Source organism: Rhincodon typus, chromosome 15, assembly GCF_021869965.1.
Source record: "Rhincodon typus isolate 14 chromosome 15, sRhiTyp1.1, whole genome shotgun sequence".
Classification (NCBI taxonomy): Eukaryota; Metazoa; Chordata; class Chondrichthyes; order Orectolobiformes; family Rhincodontidae; genus Rhincodon; species Rhincodon typus.
Genome location: NC_063346.1, coordinates 16,947,810 through 16,971,882, shown reverse-complemented (window position 1 = coordinate 16,971,882; position 24,073 = coordinate 16,947,810). Strand labels below are relative to the sequence as shown.

General features: G+C 39.6%; 1 protein-coding gene across 2 annotated transcripts in view; it reads left to right on the top strand.

Moving 5' to 3' along the window:
* Window positions 1–24,073, top strand: part of LOC109912496 (hepatocyte nuclear factor 4-beta-like) — a 43,868-nt gene that overhangs the window by 5,038 nt on the left and 14,757 nt on the right. For both annotated transcript variants that reach the window (XM_048605820.1, XM_048605819.1), the window contains exons 2-6: window positions 2,516–2,610; window positions 10,228–10,334; window positions 13,744–13,899; window positions 16,010–16,097; window positions 21,727–21,879. In XM_048605820.1, the coding sequence (XP_048461777.1) occupies window positions 2,516–2,610; window positions 10,228–10,334; window positions 13,744–13,899; window positions 16,010–16,097; window positions 21,727–21,879 (599 nt within the window). The remainder of the gene's footprint in view (window positions 1–2,515; window positions 2,611–10,227; window positions 10,335–13,743; window positions 13,900–16,009; window positions 16,098–21,726; window positions 21,880–24,073) is intronic.

Genomic DNA, 24,073 nt, shown 5'->3' with positions numbered 1-24,073 from the left:
ATTCTTTCCTTCATTGGTACAGTGTTGTAGTGGTTATATTATTGGACAAATAATTGAGAAGCCAAAGTTTGAATCCCATAAAGTAAAACTAACAATAATTGTGATGGATAAGAACACAAAAGCTAGAGGAGTAGACCATTCAACCACTAATGTATGCTTCTTTATTCAATGATTATGGATTGTCTTGGGTTTCCTGCCTTTTCCCCATATAGCTTGATTCCTCCAGAGACCAACGATCTATCTTTCCCAGCCTTAAACATATTCAGAAATGGTGTATTCACAGCCCTCTGTGGCATTCCAAAGATTCCTAATTCTGCAGCTGAATCAATGGTCTCATCTCATTTCTAAACGATTGGCCCCTTATCCTAAAATTACATCCCCTTGTTCTAGGTATCCCAACCGGCAAAAATAACCTCTCAGCCTTTTTCATATTAAGTCTCTTCAGAACATTCTATGTCTCAATTAAAACACTTCTCACTTTTTAAAAACACCAGAAAACATGGGACCTGTTTACTCATCCTCCCATTATCTGACAACCCTCTTGCCTCAGGAAACAATGTAGTCTGGCTTTGCTATACCTCCAATAAACATCACACAGTACTCCATTTTAATCTCATTGAAACTTTACACAAATGTAGAAAGACATTTTTATTCCTGTATTCCCCATTTGATAAAGGCCAATATGCCCTTTGCCTTCCTAATCGCTTGCTGTACCTGCAAGTTAACTTCCTACATTTCTTGCATGAAAATCCCATTCTCTGAACATCAATGATTTTAAAAATCTTAACTTTGAAAATTTCAACTTTTAAAAATATTCTGGTTTTCTGTTCTTATGAAAAAAGTGAATAACATCACATTTCCCTGTATTATACACCAAATGTCCATCCAGTCATAGATGATAGAATCCCTACAATGTGGGAACAGGACCTTTGGCCCAACAAGAGCACGCTGGCCCTCAGAGAATCCCACCCAGACCTATCCCCCTTTAACCCCACTAATTGAGGCATATCTGAACACTATGGGCAATTTAGCTTGGCCAATCCACCTAGCCTGCATATCTTTGGACTGTGGGACAAAACCCACACAGACACAGGCCCACAGACAGTCACCTGATGGTGGAATTGAACTCAGGTCCCTAGTGCTGTGAGACAGCAGGGCTAACCACTGAGCCACTGTACTACACTATAAACATAGGCAGTGTCAGGAGTGGGATCTTTGCTGTAATTAGGTAATGATCAGTTTGAGGAATCTGGGCTTTCCCTGTGGTGTTCTGATCGACTCTGGCATGCTTGTGTAACATGAGATTTGAAAACAGGGAAGACTTAAAGGTCATGAAGCAAGGAATTTTTTCCACTTGAATCAGGATATTACAAACATGAAGGGAAATTAAAGCTAAACAAGGAAGTATTTATATGAATGAAACCTAGGGTCAATATTATATCAAGGAGCCCCTTGTCGATCTGCTTCTTCCTCCTATGAGGCGTCCTTCTACCAAAGACACCCTTTTCTTCCAGAGAGGATCCATTCAACTGTCCCCATGGCTCTCCCTCACCATCCCTACCAGATGCTGGAGATTCCATTACATTTTCCTAATGTGTAATGCAGTTTGTGACTCTGTCTACGACAAATAGCACACAGTGACCACTTGCTAAGCCATTGTGTGATTAATAGGTTCAATTGTATGGCTTGTATGTTCACTAGCAGCTGCATTCTTTTCTTGTATCACCAGTCTGGGCAAATGGTATGGATTGGGGCGATATCTAGCATCTGCTTGAGAAAACCTTCTCAGCCTCTTACCTGTATTGTTGACTTCCAATAGATCCAAGCATGTGGTGTGTCACCCACGTTGGGGTCTAAGTTGGTCAGGTTTCCAGGAGTCATTATCGATGGCACATGTTGCTTCAGTTGCTACCTCCCAGCAGGTCCCCCTAGCACTGTTTTCCAGTGGCTCACACTTGACACACATCCTAGATTCACAATAGACAGGTCACCCCCAGATTTCACATCACTACCTGACTCATTTTCCATCAAGCTATCGCACACTGATACTTCAGGTTATGCAACGCCACTGCGTGAGCTGCTTACCTCCACATCATCCACCCGACTCTGGCCTCAAGTAACTCCCCTTCTTCTGTGTACCACTGTCTGAGACCGACCCCCACATAGATGCAGCTACATATCACATAGGTCTAGCTACTTGAATCCAGCCAATGATGAGACTGTGGGGTTCAGGGTCCCACACATCCTGTCTCTTATTCTAATTTCAGAGGAATACATGGCACTGATTGGAGGGTCAGTCCTGTTAGCCCTTGAAATCATTCAATGTTTTTCTTCCCAATGCTTCTTCTTTCTCAGTGGCGTTCTAGACTTTATTTCTCATATTGTACAAGGCACACTGGGCTTTCTGAGATGTATTTGAAAACTTCTCCTTACATTTTGAAAATGGTGAAAGAGAGTATAATTAATAGGCCATATCAACGAGTGAAATAATCAATATTATCTTTCCTCTCCAAAGGTTTAGCAGGCAGTGTGTGGTTGACAAGGACAAGAGAAACCAGTGCAGATACTGCAGGCTCAAGAAGTGCTTCAGAGCTGGGATGAGAAAGGAAGGTAATGGCATTTGACTGTTCAGTTGCATTCTCCAGTCAGATCTATGTAAATTTCATACTCCAGTAAATAGGGCCAGGTACCATACAGGTAGATTATTTTCCTGACTGCTGTCCAAAAATCATTAAAAGCATGATAATTTCTTATTTTCTAAGATTGTTTTGTTTTAAAAATAAGATTTCAATAATCCTATAAACTACTATTTAAATCTCACACCTGCTTAATTTGTATATTACAAATGCTACCTTTAATCTTCCTTACATATCCATCCTGCACCCAAAAGTGCCCACAGTGATTAGTAAATGTTTCACTTGTGAAGTGGTTACATTGCAGTGCTTTGAAGAAAAGCAAAGGTGTGGCTCTAAATTTGACAGATCTATTAAAAGACTGGTATTGGCACAATGGGCCTGAATAGCCGACTACGGTTCCCAAAAATTCTGTGTTTCTGCAATCTTTTGTCAGCTAACCTTATCATGACTGGGCACTATGCAAACAAGACAAGGTGACAACCTAATGGCACTATTGCTGGATTGTTAATCTAGAGATTCAGGTAATGTTGTGGGCACCCAGGTTCAAATCCCACCATGGCAGATGGTGAAATTTGAATTTACAGTTCAATGATGACTATTGTTGATTGTCAGGAAAAGCCCATCAGGTTCACTAATGTCCTTTAGGGAGGGAAACTGTCATCCTTACCTGTGACTCCAGACCCACAGCAAAGTGGTTGACTCTTTGTGGGCAATTAGGGATGGATAATAAATGCTGGACTGGCCAGTGACACTCACATCCCATGAATGAGTAAAAGAAAACACCTGAGTGTCATAGACTTTATACAATTATATTGTCTACCTAATGAAGGTTCCACAATTAATCATTTAGTTAGCTCTCTTGTTTGAATTAAGAGTATTGTAATCGCACTGATACCATTTAGCTCTCACTTAGAACATATGAACGAGATAATGTCAAATAGCAATTTATGGGTCTTTGGACAGAGGTGTGACAGTGATGGCAAAATGAGAAAATCTTATTTTACACAGCTAGTGGTTAGGAACTGAAATGTACTGAAAAAGTGGTGGAGGCACATTCAATCGTGGCTTTCAAAAGAGAGTTGAATAATTATCTAAGGAGAAAACATAAAGTGCAGGACCATGGGGAGAAAGGAGAAGAATGGGATTAGTTGAGCTGTTCTTGCAGAAAGTTTCATTTGGACATAGTAGGCTGAACAACCTCCTTTTGTCTTGTATACGTTCTTTAATTCTATGATTCCATGAATTGGAACAAGAAAACTGAACGAAGGAAAAGCAGTTACAGAAATGAACAAAAATATATCTGTCAAAGGCAGTTGTGTCAATAAACTCAGCAAAATCTATTTAATATTTGTCATTACCTCTTTGTATTGTTAGATTGTTTATTGTGGCATTGAATCACAGTTGCACAATTTGATATATTGCAGTTACCATACTGTTCATATATTGGCGTAAACTTTACATAGATGGCATGTTGGAAATCATGGGGAAATCTCAGCACTCCAGAAATTGTGCTTTGTGCATTGAAGATTGTGAGGAATGCATCTTCAAATTCCTGGTATGAACTTTCAGCAAGTTGAAAATTCAGTGCCTCTCGTTATCCGAGAAAATATGATCCCTCTTGCTTCCTTACTGCAACAACCTCAGAATTTCAGATGAGGTAAACTGTGCACTATGGTGAAACCCCTTGCAGTTAGACATCAAGAACAAAGAAAAATAAATGTAATGAAAATACAGAAGTTAAGCTTGTCAGTATCTAATGTAATAGTTTTGGAATCTCTTGCAGCTCTTTTCCTGTCATGTGCTTGAGGACTGGGATAGCTTTTCAGTGGCATGGTGGATCTCTGCCTTGTTACCCAAGTCTTCATGCAGGCTTGGACAAGAGGTATGGGCAGGGTATACAAAGGGAGCATTTGACCAACCAAATAAACCTTTCTTCCTACTTAATATCCATGCTTGATGTGGTGCCTGGCACAAATCATTGGATAGCAATCAAGAGCAGGGAACCTGTTTCGTTGTGTGGTTTTATGGCCACATCTATGAACTTGTGTTCATGATTGGTAAAGGAGAAGGCAAGGTCAGGAACTGTCTTAAGGTTTGGACTTCTTTATTGCACTGTTTATTACTTATAAAAACTGAATGCTGCAATACATGACATTCAAAGATATACCAGGGTCTAATCTCACGTTATTCAAATTCTATTCCATAAACTGTACCACCAAATGCTAGTTAGTCTACTCCATGTGCTTCTCTGCACATGTTTCTAATATGCACGTGGCTGGTGTGTAAACTTATGCTTAGCTCTCTGTGTGGTTCTCCTGTCTGCCCACACTGTGCTATTTAGGCCCAGTGAGGAGTAGGTCTGTGGCATCATTGATCCAGGATCCTGAAGCCCTTGCGTAACAGAACTCAGGTCTATTTTCTCTTCCCAGCTCCAAATGTTGAGGTCAGTTCTGCTTGAAGAGCTGGGATAAAATCAGCACAAACTGAGGATCAAAGCCAACCATCTCAGCTGTCTACAAATCAAAGATCTGCAGATACTGAAGATCTGAAACATAAACAGAAATTGCTGAAGAAACTCAGCATCTGAGGAGAGAAAGCAGATTTAGTGTTTTGGTAACAGTGACACTTCTTCAGAATTCTGCTTTCTCTCCAAGACACTGCCAGACCTGCTGAGTTTCTCCAGCAATTTCTGTTTTTTTTCTTTCCGATCTGTGTAGCTTGGTGCTTGCTACATAGAGATATACATTTAGTCACAAAGCCATCAGCAGGTTTGCATTTCTTCATGACCTTGCTCACCATTTGGGTAGATCTTGATTTTGTATGATTATGTCAAATGAGTGACAATAAATTAACAGGCTGCTTTACATTCCTCCCAATTTTTATTTCGACAGAAGTTACCCTCTTTCTGCTTCAAAACAATTCAAAATGTTAAGGTCCTTTCCGTAGATATATATAAATATGAAGATTTGATTTTAAAACTATCAACATTAAATATTTGCCAAATATCTTTCTTGCACTTCATAAGCTCTTGTCAAGAAGAGTGAAGGATTCAATACCCTTTTACTGCTGCTCTCAATAAACCTGACTATCTTGAGATTGAGATACAGTGGTATCTACAAAACTTGCTTCTTCAGAGATTGCATATGTACTAATTTCTCTATCCATTGGCTCAGGGCAGCCACCCTTGCCAATGACACATTTTTTAAAAAAATCAGCAGCCAGGGATAAAAGATGGAAATACAGCTTTCAAAATAGTTTTGATTCAGCCTTTGTTGTAGAATGTACCTCACAGTAAATGGGTGCTTTTCATAGGACCAGCTCCGACAGCCATTATTCTGTACTTATTGCATGCAAAAGAGTTTTTGCATACAATCTCCAAAGGAGAGTCATATCATACTCAAAAAGCTAACTCTGAATTCTCTCCACAGACGCTGCCAAACCTACTGAGTTTACATTTTTACTACCACTAGCTTTTTAGCTTTTTGTCACTTGATATCTTCTGATGTTTGTCTTCTATCTTTGAGCACTCAGCATTACCTTCATTTAGCCCCTGCACGTGGCCTTACATCTGTCATAGGCAACTGTTCCAGGTGCCTGAAAAATGATGCACCAAGTTTCAGTTTGCAAATATTCTCAAAGGGAGAGGTCATGATGTTTTTCCAGAGGTTGGGCTTCATTGCATCTATTTTGCAGGTAAAATCTTGGCACAACAAAACCTAATGTCCATCCTGAGATAGTAGGAACTGCTGATGCTGGAGAATCTGAGATAACAAGGTGTGGAGCTGGATGAACACAGCAGGCCAAGCAGCATCAGAGGAGCTGGAAAGCTGACATTTCAGGTCTGGACCCTTCTTCGGAAGAATCTGAAATCAGAAGAGTCAGAAGAAAGGCCTGCTGCGTTCATTCAACTCGACACCTTGTTATCTCAGATTCTCCAGCATCGGCAGTTCCTACTATCACCGCTTTTTGCAATTGTTTTTTTCCCTCTGATTGGGATCTTGGTGGAGGTGAGGCGGGAGTAGATGTGAGGGTGACTATGACGGTGAGCATAAAAACATGGGGTAGGGAAGGAATGACCATACAAGTGTGGCAGTGCAATCACTGTCAGATGTCAGGAGTTTTCTGGTGACCATTACTCCCCCTGGGGGCCAATGTCCAATGCACAAATATACGCACATAGAACGAAGCAAAGAAGGCAAGAAGAGACTCCCAGGCTCAGAGCGCCACAGGCTGCCTTAGAAATGAAGGGACGTATGGCATCTGCAAATGGCACACAGGACAAACACTCAAAATAAGGCAGAATCCCTTAAAATACGGAAAAGTTTGGCCACCCTGAAAAATATTGGGTACAGATTCTGCAAACCTGCAGTTTTGAGATTTACCGATTCATTAGTAATTTGAAAACCATTTGGTATATGCCTCCATCAAGATATGCCAAAAAGGGAGGAAGCTTTCTTTGTCTGTTAGATGCTTTTAAAGTACGAGTTTGATATTATGAGAGCAAGTACATTTCCCCATTGTAAGGTACACTACTGCTATTGCTTTGTACATGAAGCTTGTGCATTAACATTGAAATTAATTTCACTTAAACCATAAAAAATGCAATGAATAAATCAAGTACACAAAATGTTTAATGTGACTCATCTTTATTTGACAGATAAATTCAGTTCTTTCCACAGCAACTGGAGTTGTTAAGAAGTATAATTAGCAATATGTTTCAGAAGGTTGCCATCTGCTGGTAAATGCATGTAATGCAGAACTACCCAACAAACAAAAGGGCCAAAATTGGAAATTGCATGCTTTTAGAAATTTAACCTCCCAAGGGTGCTGTGTGAAAGCATGTTGCCCATGATTTTTGATTCATTATCTTAACAAAAATAGTGTTGGTATATGGGTTACTAGAAGCAGGGTTTGATGTTGGTGATGTAGGTCTTGTCAGCTTATGGAGAACCAACTGGAACCCCAGTCATCTCCTTTGGAGAAGGCCCACTAGAATGAAGAGCCTATCAAACTTTTAACTCCCAATTTGACCGGATTTAGTAACCTGAGTTTAAAATCCTTCTTCCAAAAGCTGTTAACCAATGAGAAGCAAGCATCACTCCATTGCTGTTGGCACCACCAGAAATGGTGGCTAACGCTGGTAATGGTCCAACAGGGAAAGGGGTCCAATGATGGAATCAGGTCATAGGTGAGTAAGGGTAGGACAGGGTTTTTAGGAAGTGGGTCCCATGTCCCGCTATTGGGCTCTGAGTGCCTTTGAATGAAAGACCACCCCAGCCACACACATGCATCCCCTCCTCAACTCCCAGCCTAAGCTGAATACCAGCAGTTTGAGGCCCTGGAGTAGGTATTAACTACTGCCCACTTCTGCGCTTCAATGAGCATCAGTCTTGGTTGGACGGACGTGGGAGGATTTAGGGTCAAACACCAGCCTCCTGCCCTGTTAAATACCCAGTGCCTCCAAACCATGGCTGTAAGGGCATTAAATTCAATGCTCGGTGGAGTCTTGATTCAGTGAAAAGTGCTAATTAAATGTTTGTGTTTCCATCTTGTTTCTTTCTAACTCAGAGGCAGGTCTATGTGTAATTATAAAGCATCCTATATTGTCCAAGAACATCTCAAAGAGCTTTACAACAAAGAAGACACTTTTGAAGTGTACTTAATGTCCTAATGGAGGAGATGCAGCAACAAAACAAGATCTCACAAACGGGAATGTAATAATGATTGGATAACTTATTCTTATGATATTGATTGAGTGATATATATTGGTTGGAACACCATGGAAAACTCCCCTGTTCTTCTTCAAAGCAATGCTGTGGAATCTCTGCATCTAATTATGAGGGCAGATGGGGCATTGTTTTAAGGCTTTATATAAAAATGAGCCCCTTCAACAGTGCTGCACTCCTTCGGTACAGCCATGGGAGTGTTGGCCTGGTTTACGTGTTTAATGTTTTTGAGTGAGATTGAACCCATAAATTTATGACTCAGAAAACAGGATGCTACCCAGGGAAGCACTGATGACATTCTTAAAATTTATGACTTCAAGGTACATCACAGATATTTGAGAGCCCTAAGGGTAGCACAGTGGTTAGTACTGCTGCCTCATTTTGCCAGGGACCTGGGTTTGGTTCCACTCTATCTGTGTGGAATTTACACATTCTCCCCGTGTCTATGGGTTTCCTCTGGGTGCTGCGGTTTCCTCCCACAATCCAAAGATGTGCAGGCTAGGTGGATTAGCCATGGGAAATGCAGGGTCACAGGGTGTGAGTCTGGGTACGATGCTCTTCGGAGGGTCGATGTAGACTTGATGGGCCAAATGGCCTGTTTCCACACTGTAGGGAATCTATGATTCTACCCAGGCTGACATTTCAGTACGGTTCGGGGAAATGGTTGCTTTGTGGCAATGTCACCAGACTAATAATCTAGAACCCAGGCTAATGTTCCACAAATATGATTTTAAATCCCACTGTGCGGTTGGTGGAAATTAATTTATAAATTTGAAATAAAATGCCAGTCTAATGGTGAGCATGAAACCACTATCTAAAAGCCCATCTGTTTTACGAATGTCTTTTAGGGGAGAAAATCTGCCATCCTTGTTTGGCACATATCTGGCTCCAAACGCACAGCAGTGTGGTTGATTCTGAAATGGTCGAGTAAGCCACTCCAGTTGTATCAAGCTGCTGCAAACTGTCTCCCAAGAACAGCAGTGATTCAGGAAGGCTGGCCACCATTTTCTCAAGAGCAATTAAGGATAGAGCCAAAGAGCTGTACAGCACAGAAACAGACCACTCAGTCCAACTAATCCATGCCGACTAGATATCCTAAATTAATCTAACCCCATTTGCCAACATTTGGCCCCTATCCCTCTAAACCCTTCCTATTCATATACCCATCCAGATGCCTTTTAAATGTTGTAATTGTACCAGCCTCCACCACTACCTCTGGCAGCTCATTTCAAACATGCACCACCCTCTGCCTGAAAAAGTTACCACTTGGGTCCTTTATAAATCTTTCCCCTCTCACCTTAAACCTATGCCCTCTAGCTTTGGACTCCCCTGGGTAAATGACCTCGGCTATTCACCCTATCCATGCCCATCCCTCCCCCATGATTTTCTCAATCTCTATAAGGTCATCCCTCAGCCTCCAACAGATGGGCAATACATTTTTGCCCAGCCAATGATGCCCTCATCCTCACCTTTAAAAAAATGTATGGCTGCAATCATTCAGCAAAAGCTTTGGATAAGATATTGAACTGAAGTGCTGGCTCTATTTGAAGAACAGCAAGAGAACTCTCCTACTGCGATCTAATACTACTGAAAATATATCAACTAGTCTCCTATTCCAATAGGATTGGTGGGGAGTTTATGTGAAAACCGATCGTTATGTTTTATACAACAGTGACTCCACTTCAAAACTTCCACGGATGTAAAATAATTTGGGATTTCTTGAGATCATAAAAGGTGCTATGCAAATGAAAGTTAATTCTTGTTACTAAATCACTGGAAACAAAAGGTTTCAGGGATAAATGTATAAGTTAAATTTACAGCATTGGATACAGGTGATTTAACGTTTAATTTTATATTTTGCGAAGCTGTACAGAATGAAAGGGACAGAATCAGCATTCGCAGGACCAGCTATGAAGATATTGGCTCTCTGTCCATTGCTACACTGATCCAAGCAGAAACAATGGCTAGGCAGGTAACTTCACCAAAATAAGTTAAAAGTATTGGTAGTCAAAACTGTTTAATGATATCTTGCAAATTTTTAATCGACTAAAAAAAGTAAGTGAACAATTATTTTCAATACTGTAATGCCCTGAAAAATAGTTGGCTTAGTGCGTTTGACAAAATTAATTAGGTCATGTGTTTTCATCAGGTATGTCAATTTGTAATCTTACCTCAGAGCCAGAAGGATTTGGGTTCAAATCCATTCCAGGGATTTGAGAACAAATATCAAAGATGATAATCCTTCAGTCCTGCATTGGAGTGATGCACTATCAGAGGTGCTGCCTTTCAGATGCAGTGTTAAACAAAGGCCGTTCCCATGAAATTATCTTCCAGATGAGCAGGGGATTTATCCTAGCATCCTGGTTAATTCTTAACCCTCAATCAACATCTCTAAGAAACAACTTATTGAGCTATTATCACATTGCAGCTCTGAGAGTGGGATCAGAAGGAAGGCTTGCTGTGTATAAGTTGAATACTGTGAGTCTGATTTTGGCTACCGCGGTGGCAGCTTGAGTTGGGAAATTTCTTGACTTGCTAGACCCACTCAGTAAAAGGCGGCCGCTGGCATCAGAACTCAATGCCAGGAGGGAATGGGGGTAGGCCAGTGCCAAGGCAGGTTAGGTCACAACTATTCAATGGAACTTTTCTGGCCTTCAAGAGTGTTTCCATCTATTCCATCAGTTTGTCACACCTACATTGCAAGTTAAGGCCCTTGAATAGCCAAAGTGGGGCCTCCATAGCATCCCAACAATGTGGAAACAGGCCATTTGGCCCAACAAATCCACACCAACTCTCCAAAGAGCGTCCCACCCAGACTCACCCCTCCACCCTATCCCTATAACCCTGTATTTCTCCTGGCCAATCCACTGGGCCTCTCTGAACTCAGCACTTAAGTATAAGTGGCCCAGCTGAGTTTGTGCATGCACTCTTGCCTTCCAGACAAAATTAAGCCCAGTCTTTCCTACTTTATAACAGTGACTACAAAAATACTATCATAGAATAGAATCCCCACCATGTGGAACAAGCCATTTGGCCCATCCAGCCCACACCAACCCGCTAAAGAGCATCTCCCCTAGACCCAACCCCATCCCTGTAACCCTGTATTTGCAATGGCTAATCCACCTCGCCTGCACACTATGAGCCATTGATCATCACCAACCCTAACCTGCACATCTTTGGACTGTGGGAGGAAACCCATGCAGAAAAATGTGCAAACTCGACACAGACAGTCTCTTGAGGCTGGAACCAGACCTGGGTCCCTGAAGCTATGAGGCAGCAATGCTAACCATTGAACCACTGTACTTCTTGAATAAGAGAAAGGGAATTCTCCTATTGTCATCCAATGCTACTAAAAATACATCATCTGCAATGCAACTCTGTATTATCTTGTGCGTCCTGTCAAATTACACCTTCCAGCTAATTTCGGGGGCAGTTTCTATTTGCATTTCATCGGCTGCTTTCCTTGCAGCAGGAATTTCAATTACTCCCCTTCCAGTAATTTAAAAAAACTGTGAAACACATCAGGGCACCTAGGTATCATATATTTCCTTTTAGTCAGACACTTAAAATTGTGATATATCTATCTCTTGAGTTGTATTTGTTTTTATAAGCAGTTACAGTGCTCTAAGGATTGTGATAGCCATTGAGTTATTTAATCACCAGTAACCCATCAGAGTGGATTGCTGAAGTGGCAATATTTTTAACAAAGTGAGAGTTTGATAGAAAGTATAATAGTCATAAAGGTGAAAGGCACAGAGTAAATCATGTGATGAGAGAAGAGGTTCGACTGATGCAGAAGTATATGTAACTGTACAATACTGTAAAGTAATGCAATGGTTCTGTATTGTCTTGAGATTATTGTCAAATGAACAACTCCCAGCTAATTTTGGGTAATTTCCTTTTGCACTTTATCATCCATTTCCATTACAGAAGGAATCTGCCGTGGTATTCAATTTCTACCCTTCAGTAATCAGCCCTTGCAGAGATTCATGGCATCTAACAATAACTACTCTTTTACTTTCAGCTATCCTTTCATCCCCATTATGTGTCATCTAATGTCCTTTATACCCTTTACAGTAAAAGTTTAAATATGAACGTATTATGAGAGAGTGATTAGGATATTTATTTAGGATTTAATGGAGATATGAAATGAAAAAGTCATTTGGAAAAATATCAATCATCAAATGCAACAATTAATTGCCAAAATAAGGAAGATATTTCACACAGTCCTGGGGAGGCAAATTCTGTCCAAAGTTGGCACTTTCATCCATTCTATCAATTTGGGATTTAATTATGATGTACATAACACATGTCTTGTGTTCCAGCTCACCAACAATAAGAATGAAATGCTGAACTGAGAAATCTTGTGTCTTTACTTTATTAGTGGTTCAGCACTATCATTCTCAGATATCTCCATCATTTCTTTTGCTGGAAGGAGTGAATAATGGCTGTCATTAGCAGCTCAGATTGCTTTGGGATGCTTGTTGTTAGGTTCATGTGAACATAAATGTTGCTTAATATCTTAAAATAACAACAGTTGCCTCTACAAGACAATAACTGACTTTAATTGCTTCATTGCATTATATTACCTAGCTATCTCCTCAATTTCTTCCTAACAACCTTTCCTTGCAGTTCTGCTGAATCATTTAGTCTTTTTCCAGCTTCTCTCAATCTCTCCATGCACACATTCTCTAACATAGCACAGGACAACAGTAAAGAAATCCTTTAAAAAGTTTTTTTGTTTATTCTTGGGGTGTGCATTGCTGGTTGGGCCAACCTTGATCACCTATCCCTAGTTGCCCTCGAGAAAGTGGTGATAAGCTGCTTTCTCAAACCAAAGATTGTAGCTATTAAAGATTCCTTATCATGCTGCATTTCTGTTCATTACATACCTAATTGACCATTAACCTGGTTACAGATTCTTCCACTTCTTGCCTGATTTAATCATTTAAATATATGTATCTCTAGAAGATTACTGGTTTAACTAGAGTCAAAAAGCCCTTTCGATATAAGAGTGTAATCAACAGTAATAGGACAGCAGTGGGGCTCCTGAACTTGATTCCATGTGGACAATAATATTAAACTGTCGGCATTCTTTGGCTCAAATTCAGTTTTATTTTGATCTGTAAATAAAAATGTTCCCTGCCAATTAGAGCTCACCAGTGACCTGACCTATTTAACTCTTCCTAATATCATAGAAATGCCCTTTTTATTCTTGACACCTCACTTCAGTGGTCTGGCTAAAGTTATGAACTCACTAAGTTTATTGCAGGTATAAAACCGTGGACACCAAATTCATACACGATGAATAAAAATTTATCAGCTACTCATGTGTCTCTTCAAATTCAAGTAATTGAATGATTCTGTTTTTCTGTTGGTAGATATCTGGTTTCAATCCTGTTCATCATGCTGATATTGCAATGAAGAAGATCGCAACGATCAATGATGTTAGTGAATCCATGAAACAGCAACTGCTTGTTTTAGTCGAATGGGCAAAATCTATCCCAGCATTCTGTGAATTGCTACTGGACGACCAGGTCAGTGAAAGGCATGACAACTAGAAAGCAAATTACTCTTGTTAAAAATTCACAGATACACTTTCCTTGTGCTACCCAGCTGGGTAGTGTGTTGAATTCAGAGTAAATGCACTATACCATCCCAGTTCATCTCTCACATTAAATAAGCACAGTCATTAAACTTAGTATTATTCATAAGACAGATAATACAGGATATTTTGTGTAAATTCTTGAGTGGTACCTTGAAAATGTTTTAAGCTATGCATCTAATGATTGTCTACATGCTAAATAATAACTTGATAAAGAGATTGCTGTTAAACATTTTGATAGTAGGATGTGTGATTGGAATAGATCCTCCATCAGCTGACTCGAAGTTAGGAAGTATGGAGTAAGCTGTGAAGATAGGAGTAGGATGGTACAAAGGATACAGAAAACTCAGGCAAGTAAGCAAAACTGACAGCTGGAGTTAATGTGGGATCATCCACTTGGGATCTTGGGAAAATAAATCAAAATCTGTTCTTAATGATGGACAAGGGGCTAAAAATGATATCAGAGTGAGTGGTGTTGCATATCCTAGTGAAGAAATCAATAAAAGTACAAGCACAAAGTATCGTCAAGAAAGCCAATGGACAGCCAGCATTTGCCACAAAGGACTGTAATATAAACTGAAGGAAGTGATGTTTCAGTTGTTTACAGCCTTACTGAGAGACATTTCAGTTTTGAGCAATGGATACAACTGATCGTGGAGGAGATACAATATAGATTCACAAAACTGCTGCTGGAGTTCAAAGGCTTAAATAATGAGACAGTTGCATGACGTTGCCTTGCATTTCTTTGATTATGATAGGATTGACATAATAAAAGGATTCAATAGTGTCAATCCAAGGAAGCAATTTCTTGTATTGGTGAAACAAAGGATGAGGAGCAAACCTTAAAATTGAACTTGACTATTTGAACATGAAATCAGAAAGCACTTATTCATTAAAAAGGAAGTGGAAATCTGGCAACATCTCTCCTAAACGTTTGTGAATATTGTATCCATCGGATGAGTCAAAATTAAGATCAATATATTTTTATTAGTTGGTGTGGGTATTTTGATATAAGGCTTACAATTCATGGATATTTGAATATAATTTGTATATACATTAATATCATTTATTTTAGAGTTTGAGTTTTGAGTTTTGGTTAGTCTATGGTAGGGGGTGTATGTTTAACAATTAACTTGTCAGTATTTCTGGAGCCATGGATTTTCTTTAAACTATTTTGAAAAATGAATCCTTTAAGTATTCATGTAAATTTGTTGGTATTGGGAAAAACAGACAGAGCAAATACTGAAAAGCATTAACTTTCTTTCAATTAGAAGGAGCTGTGTTTGACTTTTTTTGCTTAGGATCAACAACCATAGTTTAAAAAGTTTTTTTTTTGATTTCAGTTCACAGACATACTGGTTGAAATTGGATGTATTTCTCCTAGAGAAAGGAATTCAGAAAATTTAGGAAATAGGTTATGTCATTATAAGAGTTACAGTTTGAAAGTTCCAGACCAGAAGTGTTTGGTTACAATCCTGAAGAGGTTATTTGAAGCTGAGAAAATTGAAGCTCATTTGTGTTAATGCTGAAGAAACAGAATATCAAATTCTCAAGACCAGGAATTGAAAGCAACAGTTACATCAAACCTATAAATTTGATAAATAAAGGGACTTTCTTTGGTAATTGAGTACTGTAAAAGGACGGTATCTGGATGGATGGAATATTAATTTTTACGCTTCAAAATCTGTCAAATGGCGTTTATCTAAATAGCTTGTATTTTTCCATGTTTCATCTTTTCTTTTACATAATAAAATTATGTTCTATTGTTGAAACTAAATCTGCAACATTGTGTGTTTATGTTACAGTGAAAGACCAACTTGATAAATAAAACAAAACAAAATATGGCTATCAAGCCAAATTTCAGTCTGGGATCTGACTTGTCCAGTAATAACATCAGCTAGGAAGACAACAGTATTGAAGGATATGGAATGATGTGGAGTAAATTAAGTTGCAATACAGATTGGATACAACATCAGAATAGACTCAAGGTGCTGAATGGAATACTTGTATTCCTATGATCTTATCACCATTTATTTCTATAGGTTGCATTGCTTAGAGCTCATGCAGGGGAGCACTTGCTGCTGGGTCTGGCTAAACGTTCAATACCTTACAAGGACATCCTCTTGTTAGGTAAGAATTGTCTTATTTAATATCGCAAGAGGCTTAACAATTTTCAAGCTGCTTTGACTTACTGTTTATTAAAATTTAAGAATACCTAAGTGCATTGTCAAGATGTCTTCTTTTCCCTACAACATGAGAACTTAAGAAAACAGCTGAAAGGAACATTTAATGAACTGTAACTTCTAACTGCCTTCACTGATGTACCTCCACTGATTTATCTATACTATGACTAGACCTTATCCTACCACACAAAAAACTGAGGTCTTAACCCTGACAGTGTGTATGCCATTGTGCTTGTAACATTTTGAAAATATCAATCTAACAGAATAGGCGCAATTTTTTTCAGTTCGCCTATGTTGCAACTCAAGGATAAATAATTAGGGTTAACCCTTTAATTGGAAACCTCACATCACTATCCCAAATATGGCAGCTTCTCTGTGTTTTTTAGTCCATTATTTCATTTTGCCAGTAATCACAGTGATGTTTTAAGGCATTGTAAAGAGGTGCTTAATTAGCTGTCAACTATTCATGAATGAGTTAAAAAAACAATTATGCAGTTTAACCATTTGCAAAATATCAATGTTGTTTACAGAATAGTGTATTAAGTATTTTTAAGTGAGAATCTAACTCGAGGGGTCATCTAATTAGCTGTAAATTAATTTAATAGAAATTTATTTTTAATTAAATAGTTGCTAGAATGTAAAAATGCCAGTCAGCGAGGTAGTCTGCTTCTCCTGAGGACTGAGGGAAATCAGAGACAGCTTGAATGTGCCTGACAACTACATCTGCAGGAAGTGTGTCCAATTGCAGCACCTGTCAGATCGCATGGATCTATTGGAGCAGTTGGACATACTTAAGAGCATGCAGGAGGCAAAAAGAGTCATAGACAGGAGTTTTAGAGATGTGGTCACATCCAAGATTCAGGCAAAAAGATGGGTAACCACTAGGAGGGGCAGGCAGTCAATGCAGGAGACCCTGTTGCTATCCCCCTCCTTAACAAATATACTGTTTTGGATACTGCTGGGGGGGCATTGCCTATCAGGGGATCGCATGTTTCTGTGAAAATGAATGATAATAATGGTGAGATTCAGTAACATTGAATAACAAGAGAAATTGCGAGCTTGCTCAAAAAGAAAAAGAAGGCGTACATAAGGTTTAGGGAACGGAAGACAGACAGAGCACTTGAAGAACAGAAAGAAAACAGAAAAGAACTTAAACAAGGGATTAGGAGGGGTAAAATGGGCCATGAAATATCCTTAGCAAACAGGATTATGCAAAATCCCAATACGTTTATGCATACATAAGTAGCAGGAAGGTAGCTGGGGAAGGGGAAGGTTCATTCAAGGACAAAGGAAGGAATTTATGCATGGAACCAGAGGAAGTGGGTGAGGTACTTAATGAACACCTTGCATTGGTATTCACAAAGGAGAAGGACATGGTAGATGTTGAGTCTAGAGAGGGATATTTTGATATTCTAGTGCTTACTGATATAAAAAAGGAGTACTTGTTGAGTGTTTTGAAAAGTATAAAGGTAGACAAGTCCCCAGGATCTGATGAAATCCATCCCAGAATACTAAGGGAGGTAAAGGACAAAATCTTTTTATCCTCTTTAGTCATAGGAGAGGTCCCGGAAGACAAGAGAATAGCCAACATTGTTCCTTTGTTTAAGAAGGACAATAGGGATAATCCAAGAATTTACAGACCGGTGGGTCTTACATCAGTGGCAGGGAAACTATTGGAGAGGATTCTTAGAGACATGATTTACTCACATTTGGAAAAATACGGACGTATTAGTGATAGGCAGTATGGCTTTGTGTGGGTGAGGTCGTGTCTCAGAAACTTGACTGCAGGGCAGTGGATGTTGTCTTTGTGAACTTTAGCAAGACCTCTGACAAAGTCCCTCATGGTAGACTGGTACAGAAGGTGAAGTCATATAGAATCTGTGGTGAGCTGGTAAGATGGTTATAGAACTGGCTTAGTCATAGAAATCAGAGAATAATGGTGGAAGGGTGTTTTTCTGACTGGAAATCTATGATTAGTGGTATTTCATGAGGAATAGTGCTGGGGCCCCTGTTGTTTGCAATATATAAATGATTTGGAGGAGAATGTAGGTGGCCTGATTAGTAAGTTTGCAGAGAACACAAAGATTGGGAGAGCTGCAGATAGTCAGGAGGATTGCCAGAGGATATGGCAGAATGTGGATAGGATAGAGACTTGGGCGGAGAAATGGCAGATGGAATTTAATCTGGACAAACTGCAAGGTGATGCATTACGGAAGATCTAATGCAAGAGAGAAATATACAGTAAATAGCAGCATCAACATACAGAGGGATCTAGGCTTACAGATTCACAATTGCCTGAAAATGGCAACAGAAGTGGATAAGATGATTTTGAATTCATATGGCATGCTTGCCTTCATTGGTCGAGGCATAGAGTATAAAAATCGATCAGTTGTGTTGCAGTTTATAGAACTTTAGTTAGGCCACGTTTGGAATATGGTGTACAGTTCTGGTCACCACACTACTGGACAGACGTGAAGGCTTTAGAGAGGGTACGGAAAAAGTTTGCCAGATGTTGCCTGGTTTAGAAGGTGTTGTGGGTAAAGCTACCTTTAATTTGGCTACTAGTTAAGAAATGTTACAGACAATCAAGTACTGAAGCAATGATTTAAAACTTTATTGCATGTAGGAACCAAACTAAGACCCTCAAGTAAGCACATTAAGCTTCACAACTCAACTTGGCTATTACACGATTAATGGTGGAATTTAGCTACGATTCCAACCAACAGCATCTGGCGCTGGATGTCAAGGGTTTGATCCTTGTGTCATGTTGTTCTTTGAAGTTCTGCTGAAGGACAGTTGTGGTGTTTGATTCTTATATTGTATTTTTGTCCTTCAAGCCTATGTTGTGACATTATTGATGATTCTTCAGAATGCTTTCATCCAAATCATTGACTACTCCTCTGAAACCATTAAGTTTGCAGCTTGCCTTCCTAACGGGAAATATTCCTTGTTACATTTAACCTTAACTCTCTGAAATCATAGCTCTCCTGTGATTAACTCCTTAAATTCTTCTGCAGGGCAATCAGTTTTCCTTGTGGAACGAGGCAGCCACTTATCAAGCAATTGACAGAATAATCTTCAACTCCTTCTTCTCCCACACATGGCTAATTGCTTTCAATCTCTTGTATAAGTCTGTTCTTGTCAGCTAATACAGCAAACTATGCTTTAGCCAGCTCTTTATGAACTGGCATTCTCAATAAGCAGGCAAAAACTATATACTTCAAATACCAGAAGTTTACTGTATTATTGCAATCTCCACAATGCCCAAGTGGTCAGCTGACGGTGTGAGTGAGAAGGGTCTCTGACAGTAAATTTTATTTAAGGCAAAGTTGCATTATTATTTATGTGATTTATGCTGTAGAGAAAGTATAACAGTGATGTATATAGACCATGCATTACATTTCTATTACTTATGGTTGTTTTACATTGATTATGTGGACGACTTGATCAACCAGAATAATTGATTGACTGGCACACTCCTGGTCCCACAGGTACCAGTTAATAACAAGTTCATTTCGATTTATTCCAGGTAAAGTCATTGCTGATCCATTCATGTGTACCAGTTTATCTTTGTTAATTCTTTCAATCTGTGAAAAGTTATTAAAGTTCTGAAGTTTACACTATCACAAGAGTATTAGCTTTGATGTAGGATTGGACAAACTTGGTTTGTGTTGATTTGAACATTGGAGGCTGAGGAACAACCTGATAGAAGTTTACAAAATAATGAGAGTCACAGATAGAATGGACAGTCAAGAATCTTTTTCTTAGGATAGAAATATCAATTACTAGGGGACTTAGGTTTCAAGTAAAAAGGGGAAAGTTTAAAGGACATGTGAGAGGCAGGCTTTTTACACAGATCATGGTAAATCCCTGGAATGCACTGCCAGAGGAAGTGGTAGAAGCAGATACAATAGAAACATTTTAAGAGGCTGCCTTGACAGACATATGTATAGACATCGAATAGAGAGATACAGATCGCGTAGAGGCAAAAGGCTTTTAGTTTAGAAAGGCATCATGTGTTGGTGCAAGTTTAGTTTTTTATTCTTTGATTTTTAGAGAGTTTGAGAGGACAAAATTTTGTTACAGCACAAATTTACACCACGTCCTATTCAGAGAAAGCAAAACTCCTTCTCAGAAGTATAAGCTTCATTCCACTCTTTGAATACACGTGAAACATTTCCACAGTTCTTTTCTAACACTATAACTTGAAAGTCCACTTTAAGGAAGGCTCAGCTGACCATGAAGCTTTATAAACTTTTACTATTTGTTCTTTGTAGGTAAGCTTTGGTTTGCTTCAGCTGTTTGGTACAGAAATAATCCTGCCAATGGTGATGCTACAGAGCCACTCTTGGTGATGGATGTTGAAATCCTTCATCCAGAATACCTTCTGTGCCCTTACCATTCTCAGTGTTACGTTCAAGTGGCTTCAGCATGGAGGAGCACTGATTCATCTACTGAGGAGATGTAGTAGGTCATAATCGGCAGCAGGTTCCCTTGCCCATGTTTGACTGGTTGCCATGAGACCTCATCAGATCTGGAGTGAATGTTGAGGCTGCCTGGAGAAAATCTCTGCTGACTGTATACCACTGTTCTGCAATCTCTGTTGGGTCTGATATGCCAGTTGATCAGGACATACCAATTCTAGGTGATGGTGGTATCTGGGATATTGTAAGTTAACATTCTCTGACCATGACTGCACTGGGCTGTTTCTTGATTAGTCTGTAGGATAGTTCGGCCAATCTTGGCCCAAGCCCAAGCTGTTGGTGAGGAGGACAATGTAATGTCAACAGTGCTAGGTTTGTCATTCTCATTTCTGGTACCTTGATCACTGCCTGGTGATTCATCTGGTTTCGTTCCTTTCTGTAGAATTTTAGCATTTTGATAAAACTCCACCATTTCAGAGAGCAATTAAGAGCCAATTGTATAGCAATGAGTCTGGAGTCACATGTAGGCCAGACCAGGTAAGAGTGGCAGACTTCCTTCCCTAAAAGGCATTATTGAAAAAATTGGGATTTTCTGACAGTCAATAAAGGTCACAAGGTCACAATTAGGTGAGATTTTAATTACAAATTTCAATGAATTCAAAGTTCACCATCTGCCATGGTGGGATTCAGGTCATGTCCCCACTCATTCAGTTGGGCTCTTGATTATTACTCTTGTGACATGACCACTGTGCCACCAAATGGAGAACATTTTTTAAATATCTGCAATAAGTATATTTTATGAAAAGTACAATTGTTTAGTATATTGCTCCATGCAGAAGATTATAAACTTCAAGTGTCACTTTGACAAAGTCACTATTAGTACATGCTAAAAAACAATGGTTTGTCAATGCTCCTCTCGGCCCTGCCTGCATGCTCCTCTTACATTTCTATTTATGATTAATAATGCTTCCTAACATTTCCCAAACATTGGGTAGATTATTATGTTTGATGCAAACTAGAATATTTGCATTTATAAATATAAACTCTACGTTGACTGTTTTTAAATGGTTTTCAGATATGCTTGATTAGGTTCAATTATATCAGTTTGTGAACTGGAGGTACAATGCTAATAAAATCCATCCTTTTCAACAGGAAATGATTACATCATTCCCAGGCACTGCCCAGAATTAGAAATTATGCGTGTTGCAAACAGGATTCTGGATGAGCTGGTGAAACCATTTCATGACCTCCAGATAGATGAGAATGAATTTGCTTGCCTCAAAGCTGTGGTATTTTTTGATCCTGGTAAGTGTCTTTGTTGGTTAAATTACATTTAAATATCAATACAGCTCAATACATGTTATGATCTCAGACTCCTGGACAAAATTAGGTCCTAGAAAGTGCTGGAAAATGTACCAGATCTGGCAGCATCTGTAGAGAGAAAAACAGTGTGAACTTTTCAAGTCTGATATGACTCTTCTCAGAACCCAAAATGAAATCTGGCTTCTCAGATCAGTTTTTATGTAAAAAGTTAACATGGTAGTCATTTACTGAAATATAAGCCCATGCAATATAGGAGCTGAATTAGACCAATTAGCCCATCGTGTCTGTTCCAACATTCAATCATGGCTGATATGTTTCTCAACCCCATTTGCCTGTGTTCACCCCATAACCATTGATCCTCTTACCAATCAAGAACTGATCTATTTCTGTCTTGAATACACTCAGCGACTGCCTCCACAGCACTTTGCAGCAATGATTTCTACAGATTAACCACACTCTGTCTGAAGAAATTCCTCCTCATCTCAGTTCTAAAGGATCATCCCGTCACTATTAGGCTGTACCCTTGGGCCCTAGTCTCTCCTACTAGTGGAAGTATCTTCTCCATGTCCACTCTATCTAGGCCTCTCAGTATTCTGTAAGTTTCATTCAGGTCCCTCCCTCATCCTTCTAAACTCCATTGAGTACAGACCTAGGGTCCTCAACCACTCCTCATATGACAAGCCCTTCATCCCCAGGATGATTTTTGTGAACCTCCTCTGGACCTCCTCCAATGCCAGCATATCCTTCCCTAGATACAGGGCCCAAAACTGCTTACAATATTCCAAATGCAGTCTGACCAGAGCCTCATACAGCATTGGCAGTTCATCTCTGCTCTTGTTTTCCAGCCCTTTTGAAATGAATGCTAACATTCATGTATGTAAATAAATGCATTTACCTTCCTAACTGCCAACTGAACCTCCATGTTAATGTTCAGAGAATCCTGAACCAAAACTCCTAAGACCCTTTGTGCTTAAGATTTTTGAAGCGCTTCTCCATTTAGAAAATTGTCTGAGTCTCTAATCTTCCTAGCAAAATGCATAGTCTCCCATTTCCAACATTGTATTCCATCTGCTTCCTCAGCACCTTCTTTGCCCACTCTTCTAGCCTGTCCAAGTCCTTCTGCAGCCTCCCCACTTCCTTAACACTACCTCTCTCCAAAAATCTTTGTGTCATCTGCAAATGTAACAACAATACCCTCAGTTCCTTCGTCCAGATTGTTAATGTATGACATGTATAGTTGTGGTCAAAACACAGACCCCTGCAGAACTCCACTAGTGACTGACTGCCATTCTGAAAAAGACCCCTTTATCCCCACTTTCTGCCTTCTATCAGTCAGCCAATCCTTTATCTATGCCAGTACTTTGCTCCTAATACCATGGGCTGTTTTCTTATTTAGCAGCATCTTGTGCAGTACCTTGTCAAATCATTCTGGAAATCCAAATAGATCATGTTCACTGCCTCTCCTTTGTCTCACTTGCTCATTGCCTCTTCAAGAGTTCTGACAGATTTGTCAGGCATAACCTCCCTTTGACAAACTCATTCGGACTCAGTTCTATTTTACCATGCACTTCCACATACTCTGCAATCTCAACCCTAATAATGAACTCTAAAACCTTACCAATGATGGAGGTCAGGCTAACTAGCTAATAGCTTCTAGCCTTCTGCCTCCTTCCCTTCTTAAATAGGGGTGTTAGATTTGCCATGTTCCAGTCCTCTGGTAACCTCCTTGACTCCAGTACTTCCTGAAAAATTACCACCAATGCCTTTACAATCTCTTTAGCTCTCCTTCAGAACTCTGGGTCGTAGTCCATCTGGCCCAGGTGACTTATCCATCTTCAGACATTTCATCTTCCTCAGCACCTTCTTGTTAGTGATGGCCACTACACTCACTTCTGTCCCTGACTCTCTTGAAGTTGTGGTGTCTTTCACTGTGAAAACTAATGCAAAGCATGTATTCACTTCCTCCACCAATTCTTTATTTCTCATTCTTCCTTCCCCAACCTCATTTTCCAGCAGACCGATGTCCACTTTTAGCTCTTTCTTACTTTTTAGATATCTTAAAAAAAACTCTTGCAGTCTCCTTTTATATTACTAGCCAGCTTACTCTCATATTTCATCATCTCCTCCTCGTCCTTCCACACCCAGCCTCCCGACTCCACACCACCCCACCCCCCAA